The sequence below is a fragment of the Haematobia irritans genome, chromosome 5 (assembly GCF_050003625.1).
Source record: "Haematobia irritans isolate KBUSLIRL chromosome 5, ASM5000362v1, whole genome shotgun sequence".
Lineage (NCBI taxonomy): Eukaryota > Metazoa > Arthropoda > Insecta > Diptera > Muscidae > Haematobia > Haematobia irritans.
In genome coordinates this window covers 4,976,401-4,995,671 of record NC_134401.1, presented here as the reverse complement: position 1 = coordinate 4,995,671, position 19,271 = coordinate 4,976,401, and the positions used below count along the sequence as shown (strand labels likewise).

The 19,271-nt window shown below is 35.2% G+C and overlaps 1 protein-coding gene across 3 annotated transcripts in view; it reads right to left on the bottom strand.

The window, feature by feature from the left end:
- Positions 1–19,271, bottom strand: part of Pgant9 (polypeptide N-acetylgalactosaminyltransferase 9) — a 270,158-nt gene that overhangs the window by 117,517 nt on the left and 133,370 nt on the right. For all 3 annotated transcript variants that reach the window (XM_075312576.1, XM_075312578.1, XM_075312577.1), the window contains one exon: positions 9,851–11,592. In XM_075312576.1, the coding sequence (XP_075168691.1) occupies positions 9,851–10,406 (556 nt within the window). In that variant the 5' untranslated portion in view covers positions 10,407–11,592. The remainder of the gene's footprint in view (positions 1–9,850; positions 11,593–19,271) is intronic.

Sequence of the window (19,271 nt, the reverse complement as noted above, 5' to 3'; positions counted from 1 at the left end):
AAAAGAGGACATTTTATCAAAATTTTATTTCTAGGGAAAATTTTGTTAAATTTTTATTTGTCGAGGAAATTTTGTCAAAATTTTATTCCCATAGAACATTTTTTCAAAAATTTTATTTTTATAGTAAATTTTATCAAAATGTTAATTCTAGAGAAATTTTTATCAATTTTTGTTTTTCTAGATAAAATTTTGTCAAAATTTCATTTCTATAGAAAATTTTGTCAAAACTTTATTCCTAGGAAAAATTTTGTCAAAATTTATTCCTAGAGAAAATTTTGTCAAAATTTTATTTCTATAGAAAATGTTGTCAACATTTTATTTCTATAGAAAAAGATTTGCCAAATTTTTATTTCTAGGAAAGTTTTGTCGAAATTTTATTTCTAGGGTAATCTTTGTAAAAAATTTAATAAAAGAGGACATTTTATCAAAATTTTATTTCTAGGGAAAATTTTGTGAAATTTTTATTTGTCGAGGAAATTTTGTCAAAATTTTATTCCCATAGAACATTTTTTCAAAAATTTTATTTTTATAGTAAATTTTATCAAAATGTTATTCCTAGAGAAATTTTTATCAATTTTTGTTTTTCTAGATAAAATTTTGTCAAAATTTCATTTCTATAGAAAATTTTGTCAAAACTTTATTCCTAGGAAAAATTTTGTCAAAATTTATTCCTAGAGAAAATTTTGTCAAAATTTTATTTCTATAGAAAATGTTGTCAACATTTTATTTCTATAGAAAATTTTGTCAAAATTTTATTTTTAGAGAATTTTGTCAAAGTGTTATTCCTAGAGAAAATTTTGTCGTAAATTTATTCCTTGGGAAAATTTTGTTTGAAATTTCCAGGGAAAGTTTTGTAAATTTTTTTTTTTCAATTTTGTCAATGTTTTGTTTCTAGAGAAAATTTTGTCAATATTATATTTCTAGGCAAAATTTTGTAAAAATTTTATTCATAGGAAATATTTGTAAACATTTTACTTCTAGAGAAATTTTTGTCAAAATGTTATTCTAAGGAAAATTCTATCTTAATTTTATTCCTAGAGAAAATTTTTGTTAAAATGTTATTTTATGGTAATTTTATCAAATTTTATTTCTATGGAAAATGGATGAAGTACTTCTTAGGTGGAGAGGAATATTTGTCAAAATCTGAATATTTGTGAAAAAAAATCAAGAATTCTAACAATCTATCAAATAGTAAAAAAATCTACTATTTTTGGTCGAATTGTACCATCTGTGGCAACTGCGGTTGCAACGCAATCGCAGCGACTGGCACTGTTGTGACACTTTGGTGGCTAATTTTCCACTTTTATATTGCGATGGGGCCCCCAAGCGCAAACTTTTTGCATTTTTATGCCACCGCTCTATATTGGCTTGCCACAGTTTAAGATTTTTAAAGTTTGACCCCCAATCTAAGATTACAGATGTGTTTGGTGCCTTAATTATCGATTTTAGATATCCAATACGATATTGGCGCCTGAAAGTATGCATGTATGTCACAGAATTTTTTCTATAGTAAATAAAATACACTGCAATTGTGCATTTTTATGTCACCGTTTTATATTGGCTTGCCACTGTTTAAGATTTTTAAAGTATGACCCTCAATCTAAGATTACAGATGTGTTTGGTGCCTTAATGATCGATTTTAGATATCCAATACTATATTGGCGCCTGAAAGTATGCATGTATGTCACAGAATTTTTTCTATAGTAAATAAAATACACTGCAATATTGTCATTGTTCCACTTTATTGGAAACAGAGAATTTTTTTGTCACTAGATGCTATAACTTTTACATTTTCTGCCACCTATTTGCCATGTTGTGCCACCTTATATTTAGATTCATTTATACTGTAATATTTTTGGTACATTTTGATTCCAAATCCCATTAAATTAGGTAATGATTGATGTCTGAAACAGGGCTGCGAAGTGGACTCCGACTTCGACTCCAGCAAAATCTTCAGACTCCGACTCCACAGCCTTATTCTTAAGAAATAATCGTGACCACTTTTTCTTTGTTTACCGTAATATTTTCAATGGAGACATGATCCGCCTAAAAGTATGCAAAGATTTTTTTCTGCAAGGAGTGTTTTTCCACAAAAATGGTGATAAAATGTTTGCTAGGATAGTGATGGTCTCAATTGAAAAAAGTTATTTCAAATTCTATATGCCACTAGTTTTGTCACTTTTATTAACTGAAAAGGTAGCACACCTTTTCTGATGAGTGTCATTTTTGTGCCATTTTCTAGAAATTCTGAACGGTAACGGTGCCACATTCAACTCTCAACATCAAGGAATGAGTTTTAATGATTGACGATATAAAGTTTGGTTTGGCTTGGTTTACATTACTAAAGTTTTTACAATTCTTTAGTGCCACATTTTGTGCGACTTTCTGTGCAACTTGTTCAAATATGTTTGCTACTTTTTATTATGAATTGTATATCTCCTGTTTTCTTTGTGATATAGAGTGACACTTTATGTGCCACTTTTTTAAACTCATTTTTGGCGAATGACACTTTTTGTTTGTTTTCTTTATCACATGGAGTGACACTTTTTGTGCCACTTTTATAAAATCTATTTGCCGCTTTAGGCGAAAGACACTTTATAATGGTAAATACAGCTAGGCAATCATTGACGAGATCCAATGTTTCAATTCCAACGGACTAATAAACTTAATATACTCCCTATTTTTATGGTAGATAATCTGTTAAAAAACGTGCAAACAATGTTGAATGCAAGTTGGCTTGGAGTTAGATTTCCAGGTGGTAATTGTGCCAAAGTTGCTTGGGTTTACAATAAAACATAAACTAACCCAGTTAAAATAACCAAAAGATCTGTAAATTTATGTTTGGTACTGATAGAGTCTGGGTTAGTGGCAGCAGAGCAGAGACTCGTGGCATGTCAAATATTCGAGACATTCATTGCACATTTCGATGATAAATGTTGCACTGAATACAATGACGATGGGAGTAACGATGGACATGCCATTTGGCGTTCGGGGTTAACAGTGATTCTAGTGGAGTAAACAATCATAAATCATAGGAAGGACCACACCACGTTTGCAACAACTCAAAAGAAAATAAATGCAATCCATGGACTCAACTCCATGGAATGTCATGTCATGCCACACCATGCCATGCCATGGGCCCACAGACTGCCTTTCCATCGCACTTCATCCATGTGCTCGCTCTCTGATGACATTGGACAAGTTGTCGATATCATGGAGAGTTGGCCCAAACAAATATTTAACATTAACCGGTATCGTGTGAGCCACCATTGCCAGCTATAATCGCTGAAGACAATGTTGTTGGTGGTCTGTTTTTTTTTGTCCAGAGTTTAAATTGGCTTGTTTCGCTTGGTTTGTTTAATGGCCCAATTTTAATGGTTTACGCACGTGTGTGTCTCTCTCACTCTCTCTCTGTCTCTGCTAGATAATTGGATAATATTGGCAAACATTAACTTTATTCGTTCACATTGCTAAAACAAATATGGGCGGTTGTAACTAAGCAAGTTTATCGTCGATTCGATGATAAGAGAACATTGTTTGCATAGACGAGCCTCATTTAAAAGTTCTACTTCTAGAATTATACAAAAAAGGGTACCAACTGCGATCCCTCTAGACAATGAGTTGGAGGTCTATGAAAAAATTAATCATGGACAGGAGTCGTTGGCCGATAGACAGCGCTTCCATCAATCCGGTACAAAGAAACTAATGACATCGGATTGTTCGATACTTTTATGGCGGTTGTGCTTAAACCGCTTCATGTACTTTAGATCTATATCGTCTATATCCTCTTTGCTTGTAGGTAGATAACAGCCACATTTGGAAATTATAAAGTGGAGATCAACGAAAATTTGTTTTTTGTTTTTCAAAATATTCCTCATTAAGATATACTTTTGCATGCGTTGGGTCCAATTGTCGAAGCACCGACTTCAGAGGTTCGATTTCCTGATTTCTTGGAAAACAACTAGCATACAAAAGTTTATATACCACTCAGAATTGAACGTTCTATGTTGTTGCGACATGCTCAGTTTTTCCAAATTTCCGTAAGCATCTTGAGAAGTGTATACGCAGAGAAGGAATATGATCTCCCCACACATTTTTTTTAAGAGCAAAATGTTAGTTTTGCACCAGACGTACATCATTGGATAGACAGACATTTTTCTTGAATATGTCAGAAGTGATAAAGAGCGAATTATCTTAGTTATATTTCAATCACAATGACATTGGTCACACCATGTGAGACACCACTTATATTTCTGATAGATATGAACAATGTTCTCATACACTGAACGGATGGTACACGATATATACGCCCATAGACAAACTCATGAACGGCGTGCTAATTTCAAAGCAATCCGTTTATGAAACACACATGTGGTGTCAAACGGAGAACACATTCAATCTGGCAAAGATAAATTGACACCATGCGTTGTCAAAACAACAACTAGGGTTCATGATCTGAAAACGTAATGGTTACGAATTTATAATGAAAGTTAAAAAAAAAAATCCGCTACCGTGACTCAAACCTGTATTGTCTGCACCATACGCGCTAACAGTCGCCTTAGCGCATTGCACCACCAAGGAGTAGCTATGAGAACGTGTAACGAATATTTTAAGACTTTTCCTGGCCAAAGAAAAACGAAAGCCATTCATGAAACTGTGAACGCTCGTGGACGAGATCGTGAATAATCCGTTTTGATTTTTCGTGAACGTTGTCGTTTCATTTTGTTACCCTCCGTTCACATTTTTGGAAAGTATTTTTTTTAATTATGATATGGTCATACTGGGCAAATATTTGACAGAAATCGAAAAAGAATTCGTCGCCACAGCCAAATCAGCTAAAATTTGTAGTTCATATTGGATATATAACATCATGGCAGGATTATTTTCCCAAAAACGGTATCCAGATATTCGGAAAATGATTCTGGAAAAATCTTTGACACTCATTTTGGTCAAATATTTGCCTAATGTTACCATAGCCTTAGTGTTCTATTGTTGGCCAGCAAAAAAGCGTCGCCAAAAAAGTAGTGAAAAAGCATTTTTCGGGATCTGGAAGTGGTACAAACTTGGCGCGGAAGCGATGAATTTAACATGGGGTTGTCATAGGACGGATATCCACCATTTCAACAGACGTTGCACTGAATGGGCATCACTTCTTAAGGTGCGATCTGAATTCAGTGTTTTGAACGTGAGTTAAAAACTTTTGTAATATTTTGATAAATAAATAATTTTTAAAATTCTTTTTTATGAATTCTAACGCTTGTCTGAAACACTTGACTTCAAATATTTTAAAAAATTCGCAATTTTTCAACAATGGATTTAGCGTTTTATTTCGGACATAATTAAAAACAAGTATATACGGCCGTAAGTTCGGCCAGGCCGAATCTTATGTACCCTCCACCATGGATTGCGTAGAAACTTCTACGAAAGACTGTCATCTACAAATTTCAACTCACTCGAATGAAATTTGCTCCTCCAAGAGGCTCCAAAACCAAATCTCGGGATCGGTTTATATGGGGGCTATAAATGATTATGGACTGATATGGACCACTTTTGGCATGGTTGTTAAATATCATATACTACCACCACGTACCAAATTTCAACCAGATCGGATGAATTTTGCTTCTCCAAAAGGCACCGGAGGTCAAATCTGGAGATCGGTTTATATGGGAGCTATATATAATTATGGACTGATAGGAACCAATTCCTGCATGGTTGTTGGATACCATATACTAACATCACGTACCAAATTTCAACCGAATGGGAAGAATTTTGCTCTTCCAAGGTGCTCCTGAGGTCAAATCTGGGGATCGGTTTATATGAGGGCTATATGTAATTATTGACCGATATGGACCAATTTCTGCATGGTTGTTAGATAACATATACCAACACCATGTACCAAATTTCAGCTGGATCGGATGAAATTTGCTTCTCTTAGAGGCTCCGCAAGCCAAATCAGGGGATCGGCTTATATGGGGCCTATATATTATTATGGACCGATGTGGACCAATTTTTGCATGGTTCAGCGAAATTTCAGCCGGATCGGATGAAATTTGCTTCTCTTTGAGCAATCGCAAGCCAAATTTGGGGGTCCGTTTATATGGGGGCTATACGTAAAAGTGAACCGATATGGACCAATTTCTGCATGGTTGTTAGATAACATATACCAACACCATGTACCAAATTTCAGCTGGATCGGATGAAATTTGCTTCTCTTAGAGGCTCCGCAAGCCAAATCGGGGGATCGGTTTATATGGGGCCTATATATTATTATGGACCGATGTGGACCAATTTTTGCATGGTTCAGCGAAATTTCAGCCGGATCGGATGAAATTTGCTTCTCTTTGAGCAATCGCAAGCCAAATTTGGGGGTCCGTTTATATGGGGGCTATACGTAAAAGTGGACCGATATGGCCCATTTGCAATACCATCTGACCTACATCAATAACAACTACTTGTGCCAAGTTTCAAGTCGATAGCTTGTTTCGTTCGGAAGTTAGCGTGATTTCAACAGACGGACAGATCGACTCAGAATTTCACCACGACCCAGAATATATATACTTTATGGGGTCTTAGAGCAATATTTCGATGTGTTACAAACGGAATGACAAAGTTAATATACCCCCATCCTATGGTGGAGGGTATAAAAAATGAATCAAAAGAACTTCCTGAGTAGTTAAAATAAAGAACATCTTTGGGAGGACATTTTTCGAAGTGCTTTTAAAGTTACGCCTTTGGAAGTACTTCCAAAAAAGAAAAACGAAAGCCATTCATGAAATCGTGAACGCCCGTGGACGAGATCGTGAATAATCCGTTTTGATTTTTCGTGAACATTGTCGTTTCATTTTGTTACCCTCCGTTCACATTTTTGGAAAGTATTTTTTTTTTTAATTATGCTATGGTCATACTGGGCAAATATTTGACAGAAATTGAAAAAGAATTCGTCGCCACAGCCAAATCAGCTAACATTTTTAGTTCATATTGGATATATTTATAACGTCATGGCAGGATTATTTTCCAAAAACGGTATCCTGATATTCAGAAAATGATTCTGGAAAAATGTTTGACACTCAGTTTGGTCAAATATTTCCCTAATGTTACCATAGCCTTAGTATTCTATTGTTGGCCAGCAAAAAAGCGTCGCCAAAAAAGTAGTGAAAAAGCATTTTTCGGGATCTGGAAGTGGTACAAACTTGGCGCAGAAGCGATGAATTTAACATGGGATTGTCATAGGACGGATATCCACCATTTCAACAGACGTCGCACTGAATGGGCATCACTTCTTAAGGTGCGATCTGAATTCAGTGTTTTGAACGTGAGTTAAAAACTTTTGTAATATTTTGATAAATAAATAATTTTTAAAATTCTTTTTTATGAATTCTAACGCTTGTCTGAAACACTTGACTTCAAATATTTTAAAAAATTCGCAATTTTTCAACAATGGATTTAGCGTTTTATTTTGGGCACAATTAAAAACAAGTATATACGGCCGTAAGTTCGGCCAGGCCGAATCTTATGTACCCTCCAGCATGGATTGCGTAGAAACTTCTACGAAAGACTGTCATCTACAAATTTCAACTCACTCGAATGAAATTTGCTCCTCCAAGAGGCTCCAAAACCAAATCTCGGGATCGGTTTATATGGGGGCTATAAATGATTATGGACTGATATGGACCACTTTTGGCATGGTTGTTGGATACCATATACTAACATCACGTACCAAATTTCAACCAGATCGGATGAATTTTGCTTCTCCAAAAGGCACCGGACGTCAAATCTGGCGATCGGTTTATATGGGAGCTATATATAATTATGGACTGATAGGAACCAATTCCTTCATGGTTGTTGGATACCATATACTAACATCACGTACCAAATTTCAACCGAATGGGAAGAATTTTGCTCTTCAAAGGTACTCCGGAGGTCAAATCTGGGGATCAGTTTATATGGGCCTATATATAATTATGGACCGATATGGACCAATTTTGGCATGGCTGTTAGAGACAATATACTAACACCACGTACCAAATTTCAATCGGATGGGATGACTTTTGCTCCTCTAAGAGGCACCGGAGGTCAAATCTGGCGATCGGTTTATATGGGGGCTATATATAATTATGGGCCGATGTGGACCAATTTTTGCATGGTTGTTAGAGACCATATACTAAAATCATGTACCAAATTTTAGCTGGATCGGATGAAATTTGGTTCTCTTAAAGGCTCCGCAAGCCAAATCTGGGGACGGGTTTATATGAGGGCTATATGTAATTATTGACCGATATGGACCAATTTCTGCATGGTTGTTAGATAACATATACTAACACCATGTACCAAATTTCAGCTGGATCGGATGAAATTTGCTTCTCTTAGAGGCTCCGCAAGCCAAATCGGGGGATCGGTTTATATGGGGCCTATATATCATTATGGACCGATGTGGACCAATTTTTGCATGGTTCAGCCAAATTTCAGCCGGATCGGATGAAATTTGCTTCTCTTAGAGCAATCGCAAGCCAAATTTGGGGGTCCGTTTATATTGGGGCTATACGTAAAAGTGGACCGATATGGACCAATTTTTGCATGGTTGTTAGATACCATATACTAACACCATGTACCAAATTTCAGCCGGATCGGATGAAATTTGCTTCTCTTAGAGCAATCGCAAGCCAAATTTGGGGGTCCGTTTATATGGGGGCTATACGTAAAAGTGTACCGATATGGCCCATTTGCAATACCACCCGACCTACATCAATAACAACTACTTGTGCCAAGTTTCAAGTCGATAGCTTGTTTCGTTCGGAAGTTAGCGTGATTTCAACAGACGGACGGACGGACGGACATGATCAGATCGACTCAGAATTTCACCACGACCCAGAATATATATACTTTATGGGATCTTAGAGCAATATTTCGATGTGTTACAAACGGAATGACAAAGTTAATATACCCCCATCCTATGGTGGAGGGTATAAAAAATGAATCAAAAGAACTTCCTGAGTAGTTAAAATAAAGAACATCTTTGGGAGGACATTTTTCGAAGTGCTTTTAAAGTTACGCCTTTGGAAGTACTTCCAAATTTTTGCTGGGTACTTAATTCGATTTTCACGCGGAATCCATTTGTCATATATATTTGTTGAATCTTAAAGACATTTGTGTCTAATGTCATATCAAAATATTTGTCAAGAGAACCAAAAAATAATATCCCATCGTACCGTCGTTAGTTCCATATGACTTCTATCTGCTCTGAAAACTAAGGATATCGCTCCGCGGAAAACATTTTGAGTCATTCGAATGAATGAATGAATTGCTACGAGCATAGGTTAGGTTAGGTATAGTAGCAGCCCGATATTTCAGGCTCACTTAGACTATTCAGTCCATTGTGATATCATAGTGGTGAACTTCTCTCTTGTCACTGAGTGCTGCCCGATTCTCTGTTAAGCTCAATGACAAGGGACCTCCTTTTTATAGCCGAGTCCGAACGGCGTTCCACATTGCAGTGAAACCACTTAGAGAAGCTCTGAAACCCTCAAAAATGGCACCAGCATTACTGAGGTGGGAACACGAAATAGATTGGGCAGAATAAATAAAGAATTTTCACAATTTTCAACAAAAGTTTTAAATATTTTTTACCCACAGTAGTATTATATTAAAAGATTTATTCTTAAAGAAAATGTCCTAGCTTAATTTACTTGATTTAATTGCAACAAAAAAAAATATTATTTCAGATCCAATCCACCTAAAATGCAAAATTCTAATCTACTCTTTTGCTGCTCAAATCAAAATATCACTGACCTATCACAACACAAAAGAGTAAATCAAAATCCCTAAGCAATTATAACAGATTGTGTTAACTTACCATCATCCATGGGTGGGATTTTATTGTTACCCTCCGATTTTTGCCCAGCCAGCAATTTGCCATGATACACCTTGTCGTTGGGATGCTGGACAATGACATTGTCCAAAACGGATTCATCGCCTTCGTTGATATCGGCATTATCGTCGTTATCATCTCCGCCATTGCCGGCCACTACATTCCCGTTATTGTTGGGATCATCCGGTTGGGCAATGGGTACATCGGCAGCAACACCTTCCATATCCTCATCATTGCCACCGCCTTGGCCGACAATGTTGGCAGGATTGTTACCCACCCCAAAGCCTCCACCTGCTTCGAATGCTCCAATTTGATTGTTGTCCAAAGCAGAACCGCCAAGACCACCACCACCACCAGCAGCAGCCCCATTGCCACCAGCAAAACCTTTCCACGGCAAGGACATGCTATTCCATTTGTTTGAAGCCGAATCACGACGGGCATCATCGGTGTAGATAAAAAATGCTACGAAAAACCAAATGGCCATCAGAATGGCAATTATTTTCACAATTGAAGTGGAACGTCGCCGCCATATAAACGCCATTTTGCTTAGCTTTGTTTTGTGAGACTTGTCTATTTCCGTTTCCTGTTGTTGACCAAAATGTCCAATAGATGGCAATTATAGGCAAATTCTCTTCTGGTTTTGTTTACGTGTGTGGGTGTGTGAGTCGCTTTTGGCTTTTGTTAATTTAATAGCAGAGGATGGCTTAGGAACGTTTTCGTTTTATGCGTTTTGTTGTTGTTGTTGTGCTTATTGGAAATGATTATGCTTTGTGATATTGAATTTGTGTCATAGTTTTACGTGCGTTTGAGTGTAGTTCGATTACATTTGGCAGCATTAATTGCTGGAGGACAATGTATAGGAAGTTGGCTTGCCCTTACTAGCGAGCATGATGCAGTCTTTTTGTTTCACTTTCTTTTGTCCAACATTTATGCGTATGTGTGTGTGCCAAGTTCAAAAGGAACAACAGAAAAAAAAGGAAATATCCTTTTTTTATTCGGTTATTGCTCTCTGGTTTCGCTTTGTATTCAACTACATCATCTTACTGCTATTTCCGTTTCCGTCTTGCTTGCTTTTGCTGAATTACGATATGTTTCCGTTCTGTGTGGTTGCGTTCTTTGTCTTTTGTGCTTCCCGCGGCGTTTCAGTGAATTATTTTTATGCTTTAGTTCGCTTTCTGTTGTCTTTTCCTAGGCTCTGGTTCCTTTTGTTCTTCCAGATCCTTTTTTGTTTTCTTTCTATGTTATGGTCCTGTCTCCTCTAAATGTCTTTTTGATGATGCCCTGGGCTTTTTTTATTCTCCGATGCGATCTAGGTTTTATGCTTAGTATTTAGTTTTGTTGTGAATCACTTGATAGTACTGGCGCTACCACAGCTAACATTCGCTACCAAGAGTCCACTTGTAGTCCAGTTTAAATGGCCCAATTGTCCATTGACTTTTGGGGTTTTTAGTATGACTGTGCTGCTATCGCCCGTATTTTGTTTCTGGTGTTTGCCTTAATTGTTTTAGCTTTTAATTGTTTTGGGCATCATTTGGTTAAATACTCTGGGGTGTGACAGAACACTACAAGACCAGCAGCAGAAGAAGCCTCCGTTTAACTCGAGTATCTAAATTTTATACCAGCCGCGTGGGTGTGTTATTGTTGAAGTGTGATTATTATTTTGTGTCCGTCCGTCTGCTACTGTTAAATTTTTTCGCCCCTGTTTAGGTTGCCTATTGGTAGATTCTCTGTAAATGAAATTGAATGGAAAAAATGGTAAATTAAAAAGAATGTTATTACCAAGAGGATTAGCGACAAATAATTTCTGCAAAGGATTAGTAGTAAAGAATTAAGGGGAAAATAAGTTAAGTTCTTGTCTAAGGGAATAGAGAAGAGCTCTTGAAATTATAATTTTTGTTGTGACTATAAATTTGTGTAAAATGGTAATTTTCTTGTGCTGGCATCAGATTATGGCGATTTATTGTCTCTCAAAAGATTAGAGCTGCTTTAAAAGTCGTAATTGTCATGATTAGCTGTATAAAAAAAAACAAAAATGATAATAGTTGATTGAACATTATGTTCACGATTGAAAATGTTATGATAAACATTTTCCTGGTGAAAATAATATTATTGTAATGAAAATAATTTCAACATTGCAAAGTAAAGTGAAAACAAAAATGATATCGGGCACGTCCAATGAAAATGAGCGAGATAGCTAACATTTCAAAGGATTGCTTGGGTTTCATATTGTCCGAAATTTTCGAGAAATTTTTCTGGTGCGTTTGCTAACTTTAGACAATCATGAGACCCTTTGCGAACAGGTTAACCACATTTTCGAGAACGTATCGGAGTCGGTTCATGACCTAGAGGTACACATTATGAAGATTAAAGACGAAAATCGACTTTTGTTAATTTTGAAATAGACAATTGACTTTTGATAGCTTCTAAAATTGAAATACACGGAGTCCAGTCTACTTCTGATGTTGGTCCCAATCGACTTTTAATAATAACCAAAGTAGACCAATCGAATAAAATCCTATAATCGATTTTGAAGTGGGAGGGGAAGACTTTTTTCTGATGAAAATTTATAAAAAAACATATGCACTAACTTATAATACCCTGTTCCACAGTGTGGCCCAGGGTATACAAATCGAAAGTCGTGACAGTAACAGTCGACCTTCCAATAATCGCCATAGTCAAAGGTCGGCATTTTCAAAGCTTTAAAATCAAGGTGAAAAATCTGTTTTTTGGTTCTCACACAATCCCTACACCCTCACAAAAAATCGCTTCTGTAACATATACTCCCAAACATATTTTGCTTCAAGCATATACATTTTTGGGTATTGCCCAAACATTTATATGTTTGATCTCTTCCAATATATAATATGTTTGAAAGCATATTGGTCTAAACAATATATGTTTGGGTAGTCTAAGTTCCAAACATTTTGTATTTTTGCATCCAAATTCAATAATGTTGTCTTCTAAAAAACAATATGTTATTATGTGAACATATAATATGTTTGGAAGCATTTTGCACCCAAAAATATTATATGCTTAAAAAAAATTCTCCCAAACAATATTGTGCTCAAAATTTTATTTATTTATTTATATATTTACAATCATAACGAATTATGAAAATAAACAGGTAATATAGGTGCTAACAACATAGGTTTTCGACCTGAATGCTCAAAATTTTGTTTCTGCCCAATTGTATATTCCCCGACATCTTTCTCACTTCCACGAGATTTTTTAATTCTTAGCACCTTTTTCTGTAATACAAACATTGTAGAAGAAATTCAATTTTATGATTTTTTTAATCTTAATTTTACCTTTTGCCGGACGGGGATTCGAACAGCGGACCACACAGTTTGTAAGGATCAAAGAAGTAGCTGATCAATTGCCCAAGGAAAAATAAAATGTTAATTTTGTAATAACAAGCAACAACCACCAACTTAATTCAATATCGTTCCCTGTTAAATAACGCTCCAAGCTACTAAACACATATATGTTTATAGGCTATTTCTAAATTAATATATGTTTGCATCCAAGCATATTATATTTACAAACATTCTATGTCCCAAACATAATATGTTCTAACATATTAAAATATATGTCTCAAACATGTTATGCTAGTTTATGAACATTATATGCTTGCACTCAAAAATATTGTGTTTAAAAATTTGTGATCCAAACATATAATGTTTATAGCCAAACATATGAAAAACAGTCTTTTTCATCCGTGTAGTACACAGCAGATACCAAGAAACTGTCGAAACAGTAGATATGCTCTAATCGATGCGATTGATGCTGGTCTATTAAACTCCGAAAAATTTTTTATGTTACCTGTTTATAAATACGTTCAGTTCACAACTACCCAGCAAAAAAAGAGTCGCCAAAAAGTAATGAAAATGTCCTTTTTTGATCCGGAAGTTGTGCAAAATTGACGCAGAAGCGATGAATTTAACATGGACTTGTCATAGGACGGTTGTTCACCATTTCAACAGCTGTTGCAATGAATTTGCACCACTTGTTAAATTATGATCCGACTTCAGTGTTTTGGATGTGAATTGAAAAATTCTGTGATATTTTGTCAAATAAATAATTTTTATAATTTTTAATGGATTCTAATGCTTGTCGGAAACGTTTGACTTCAAATATTTTCAAAAATTCACATTTTTTTCAAATTGGATTTTGCATTTTTTTTGACAAAATTTAAATGATTTGTAAAAAGTTAAAATTACCCATTAAAAGTATGAAAAAACCAAGTTATAAAAAGGTGAATTAAAAGAACTTCCTGGGTAGTTAAAATAAAGAACATCATTGGGAGTGCATCTTCTGGAAGTGCTTTTAAAGTTGTGCCTTTGGAAGAACTTCCAAATTTTTTTGCTGCGTATGGATACCAAAGACGAAAAGTCAAAGTCGAGTCAAATCAGGTAAACGATTTTCAATGCTGGTCCAAATTGTTTAGTCGACTATTGACATCAAATCGACTTTTATTAAACCATCGAAAAGTTTACTTTTCCAATTCATTAATTTGTCGGGAATCAACATTGTGGTTCTCATTACAATTCCTACCAAGACCAAGAAATATTTGACGTGTTCCGAAGAAGGAGTGGTATTTCCTATTCAAGACCAGAATTTTCTATTAAACCACCCCATTAAAAAAATGCTACCAGTTAAAAACTACGAAAATAGAATTTTCGATAAAATCGACTATTTGTCACAAAAACAATAATGATTTGCTGAAATCTTAGAAATCGTCTAATCGACTTTAACACTTTTGAAATTCGAGTTAAACGACTTTTGATGTTGCTTCCAATTGTCTAAATGACTTTTGATGTTGGTGAGATCGATCTTTAACCAGATCTTTAATAAGTCGAAAATCGACCTTTTGATTCTCATTATAATCCGTATTACACTGCAAAAACAGTTGATGTGCTCTGAAGAAGGTGTGATCTTTTTATCGATCCGATTGGTTATGATTAGAATTTTCTACACACAAAAAAATTTCACGAACATTTTTCCAATTAAAATTTTAATTGAGTTTTAAAAAATATTCAATTAAAAATTTAATTGATTCAACAAATTTTTTAGTTGAAACAAAAATCAATCACAAAAATAATAGTATTAATTATTTTTTTTTAATTGGATCAATTAACTTTTTAATTGACCCTCAATTAATTTCTTAATTGATACTATCATTTCTGTGATTGAAGACATTTCAATTAAAAATTAATTGGATCAATTAATTTCGTGATTGAATCAGAAAAAAAATTTTTGTGTGTATTACACGTCCGTTGACAAATAGGACTAGTTCTGAATTATGGATACAAAACTCGAAAATCAACTTTTCGCAAAAATCGTATATTTCTAAACAAAAAATCGGAGTCGACTGTAATCTTAGAAATCGTCTAATCGGCTTTAGAAGTTTTTGGAAGTCGAGAAAATTACAGTAAACGATTTTCATTGTTAAAGTTTGTTTTCGACAAATACCCGTTTGTATTCATAGTTCGGAACGGGTCGTAATTTGTATTGTCCAATCGACTTGTAATGTCGATCAAAATCGATTTATCCACTTTTTATAGTGGACAACGACGTCTAAACTATAATGAAAAGAGCCGAAAAGTCGATTATAAACTAGAAGGTAATGTGCTGTGCTGTAGCTCCTTTTTTCGATTTATCCACTTTTTATAGTGGACAACGACGTCTAAGCTATAATGAAAAGAGCCGAAAAGTCGATTATAAACTAAAAGCTAATTTGCTGTGCTGTATCTCACTTTATTCTGGAAATTTACCAAAAATTCAGAAGTCCCTTCGTCAAAATCAGTAATCGCTAAAATTGACATTTTGACATGTTACAAAGTCGGTAAATTGAAAAGTCGACTTGATTTTTTCGGCTTCAATTTAAATAAAAGTAGTTTCACCTACAATTACTTTTCTTGCAGCACAAATAGCAAATTGAACATAGGCTTTTGTTTACAGAAACAAATTAACTATTTCGTGCATTACTAGTAACCAATTGATGTGTCAAGTTGTAATATTATTTCATTCACGTCCACAGCACCGTGTTCTATTCTAGCTATTTTTAGTTAATTGTATTAACAATCTGCCATCAATTGGGTTTACTCAATTGAATTTCCATCAAAACCACAGTAGAGGGACTTCAATCAATCACTAAACCATTGATCTAATATATGTAGATTTTTTTAAATTTCCTAAAATCAATTTGTTCTTATTTTTTTTCAACTGTATATTCGTCACTTAAATTTATACCTTCAACAATTGTAAATATTTCATTTCATATGCAAATAATATAAAAATGCATAAATCAATCACAGTCACAGGCATTAACAAATAAATGGTTTTCGAATTTGGAAATTCTAAATGACAACTGAACATTTGCTGACATATGCGCTCAGAGTAGGCTTGGGGAACTTTGTTCATAACCTAAATTATTCATCAAGCAAATAGAAGATATATCTTGTTTTGTTTATAATAACTATTATTTATTTTAAATGGGAAAATATAGAAAAATATTTAAAGCAATATGTATAAAATTTAAGAGCAATAAAATTACCTCATTTTTTATATTTGTTTTAATTTTTAAATTCTTTTTTTTATCGCACTCTCGTGTCTTTAGTGTCCTCCCCTTGTATATCCGCAGCAAGGAAAGCTATTTAATTGAGTCATTAAACAAGAGGGTCTTTCGACAAGAGGATATACGAAAATGACATCTGGATGGACATAGAAATGGACATGGCAATTAAGCAACTAAGATTTCAAGTTGTTTGTCGGTGGTTTTGCATTTTGTTCCCGGTCATTCTAGAGATTGATTTGCATGATGTCTTTTCCTCTCTCCTAGCAGAGGAAATTCTAGTACAATTTGTTTTACCGCCCCTGGAAGGAGGGACAGATGGATGGATGAATGGCCAAAGACATAAAAAGCATTCCATGTTATATTGAGCAGATGATCCATTTGTTGTACCCTTCTATGGGCCTCAAAAGGTATCTTCGCTTGTTTTTGTGTTTTTTTTTTGTTTTCCTGGACATCATTATGCCCCACCTTGGCAACTTGGTCCTTAAAGAAGATGTTCTCCCATCTGTCAAGGCTCTACAAAAATTTAAATTATCCGTATCTGGACAAACGCCAGATACCATCATCACCCAAGGTATTCCAAAACAGAGTGAAGGAGAAGTAGGAGGTAACAAATAAAAAGAACTCCATCTACTAATGACGGTGATTAGTAATTGTGATTTAACAAATAAATTCCACTTCAACCACATACCGCATTCTAACTCCACAACAACTTTGTCTTCTCTATATGGACGGATGGACGGCTGGATAGACGGACGGTTGAATGCATGGATGAGGGAATATGTGTTTGCTTTTACTTTTAGCAAATGTTTACTTGACTAGATTGTATCCGACAATGGCATGGGGCTATGACATTTGAAATGAAGAAATATTTGTTTGTTAGCTGTTGATAATCTTGAAAATTGAGTTACTCGAACTACAAAAGACACTCAAAGAAAAATAACCAAGGTAGTATTTTTGATCCCAACTAAAGGATCCGTGGATATAGGATGTGATTTGAGATGTTTCAAATATCACTTGTGAATCTCAAATACCACTTGCAGATTTGGGTAGCCGAAGTGTCTGTTTTTTTCTATTCCCAGAGGCTGAAGACATTAGCCTGGACGGACTACGGATATTATCCTAGGAGACGGTCTCCTGATATTGTCCAACTCCAATTCATTTCAGCCAACCTTGTATGCTAAGGCTCCCAGGGTAGCCACCGTGGTGTAATGGTTAGCATGCCCGCCTTGGATACACAAGGTCGTGGGTTCGATTCCTGCTTCCACCGAACACCAAAAAGTTTTTCAGCGGTGGATTATCACACCTCAGTAATGCTAAGTGTTTCAAAGCTTCTCTAAGTGGTTTAACTGCAATGTGGAACGCCGTTCGGGCTCGGTTATAAAAAGGAGATCCCTTATTATTGAGCTTAACATAGAATCGGGCAGCACTCAGTGATAAGAGAGAAGTTCACCACTGTGGTATCACAATGGACTGAATAGTCCAAGTGAGCCTGAAATCTCGGGCTGCCACTATACCTTAACTAACCTATGGGTCCCAGCCTTAATCCCATTATCGACCGAACACCAAAAAAAAGTTCTTCAAGGGTGGTTAACCTCCTCTCCATAACGCTGGTAATATTTTTCAGTGCTTCAAAATTTCAATTTCAGTAATTGGACATATAGTTCGGTCCCGGCTATAAAAAGGAGGGTTCTTGAGTTAGAAGACATAGTATCCAGCAACACTCTTCGATAAGAGGGAAGTTCACCACATGTGATATGTCTGAGTCTGAACTAACGGATCCTATACTTACCTTTATCTAGGTAGGTACTAATACAGTTCATTGTGTCAATGTGGTTCCTTGCTACCTATATTTCCTCATTTTAGTTAGCATGAGCTAGAATCTTTGCCATCATTCCTTTTGTATTAGAGGTCTAATCTAGCTGTGTCTCTAAATTACTCAAATTTCTCTTTAACACCTGCATAATATCTCCTCTGTTTCTGTTTCTTCTTTTCTATTTTGTGATCTGCAAAAACATTGTGAATTGTCATGAGAGATCTCTACATTTCTTTGTCTATGCCAAGATTTCTCGTCGTTGTGTCATTCACATTTATGGCGCTTTTAATCATCCCTCTCAGTGACACAAGCTTAACAATTCTCTATTGTGAATTATTCATCTTTTTCGTACCAGTGCGATAACGAAATTTAGCCTAAAGTACCCATGGGGTTTAGTTGATTTCTTTGACCAGCTCAGCCTAGTTGACTCATCAATCACATCTATTCACCCTTCCTTATGAAGAGAGCTTAACATCTCTATTGTGAATTATTCATCTTTGTCATACCAGTGCGATAACGAAATTTAGCGTAAAATATCCAGATGTGTAGTTGATTTCTTCGACCAGTTCAGTCTAGTTGACTCATCAATCACACATAGTCACCATTTCTTGTCAATAGAGCTTAAATCTCTATTGTGAATTAGTCATCTTTTTCATACCAATGCGATAACGAAATTTAGCCTAAAATACCCACGTGTTTAGTTGATTTCTATGACCAGTTCAGCCTAGTTGACTCATCAATCACATCTATTCACCCTTCCTTATGAAGAGAGCGTAACATCTCTATTGTGAATTATTCATCTTTGTCATACCAGTGCGATAACGAAATTTAGCGTAAAATATCCAGATGTGTAGTTTATTTCTTCGACCAGTTCAGTCTAGTTGACTCATCAATCACACATAGTCACCATTTCTTGTCAATAGAGCTTAAATCTCTATTATGAATTAGTCATCTTTTTCATACCAGTGCGATAACGAAATTTAGGCAAAAAAATCCAGATGTGTAGTTGATATCTT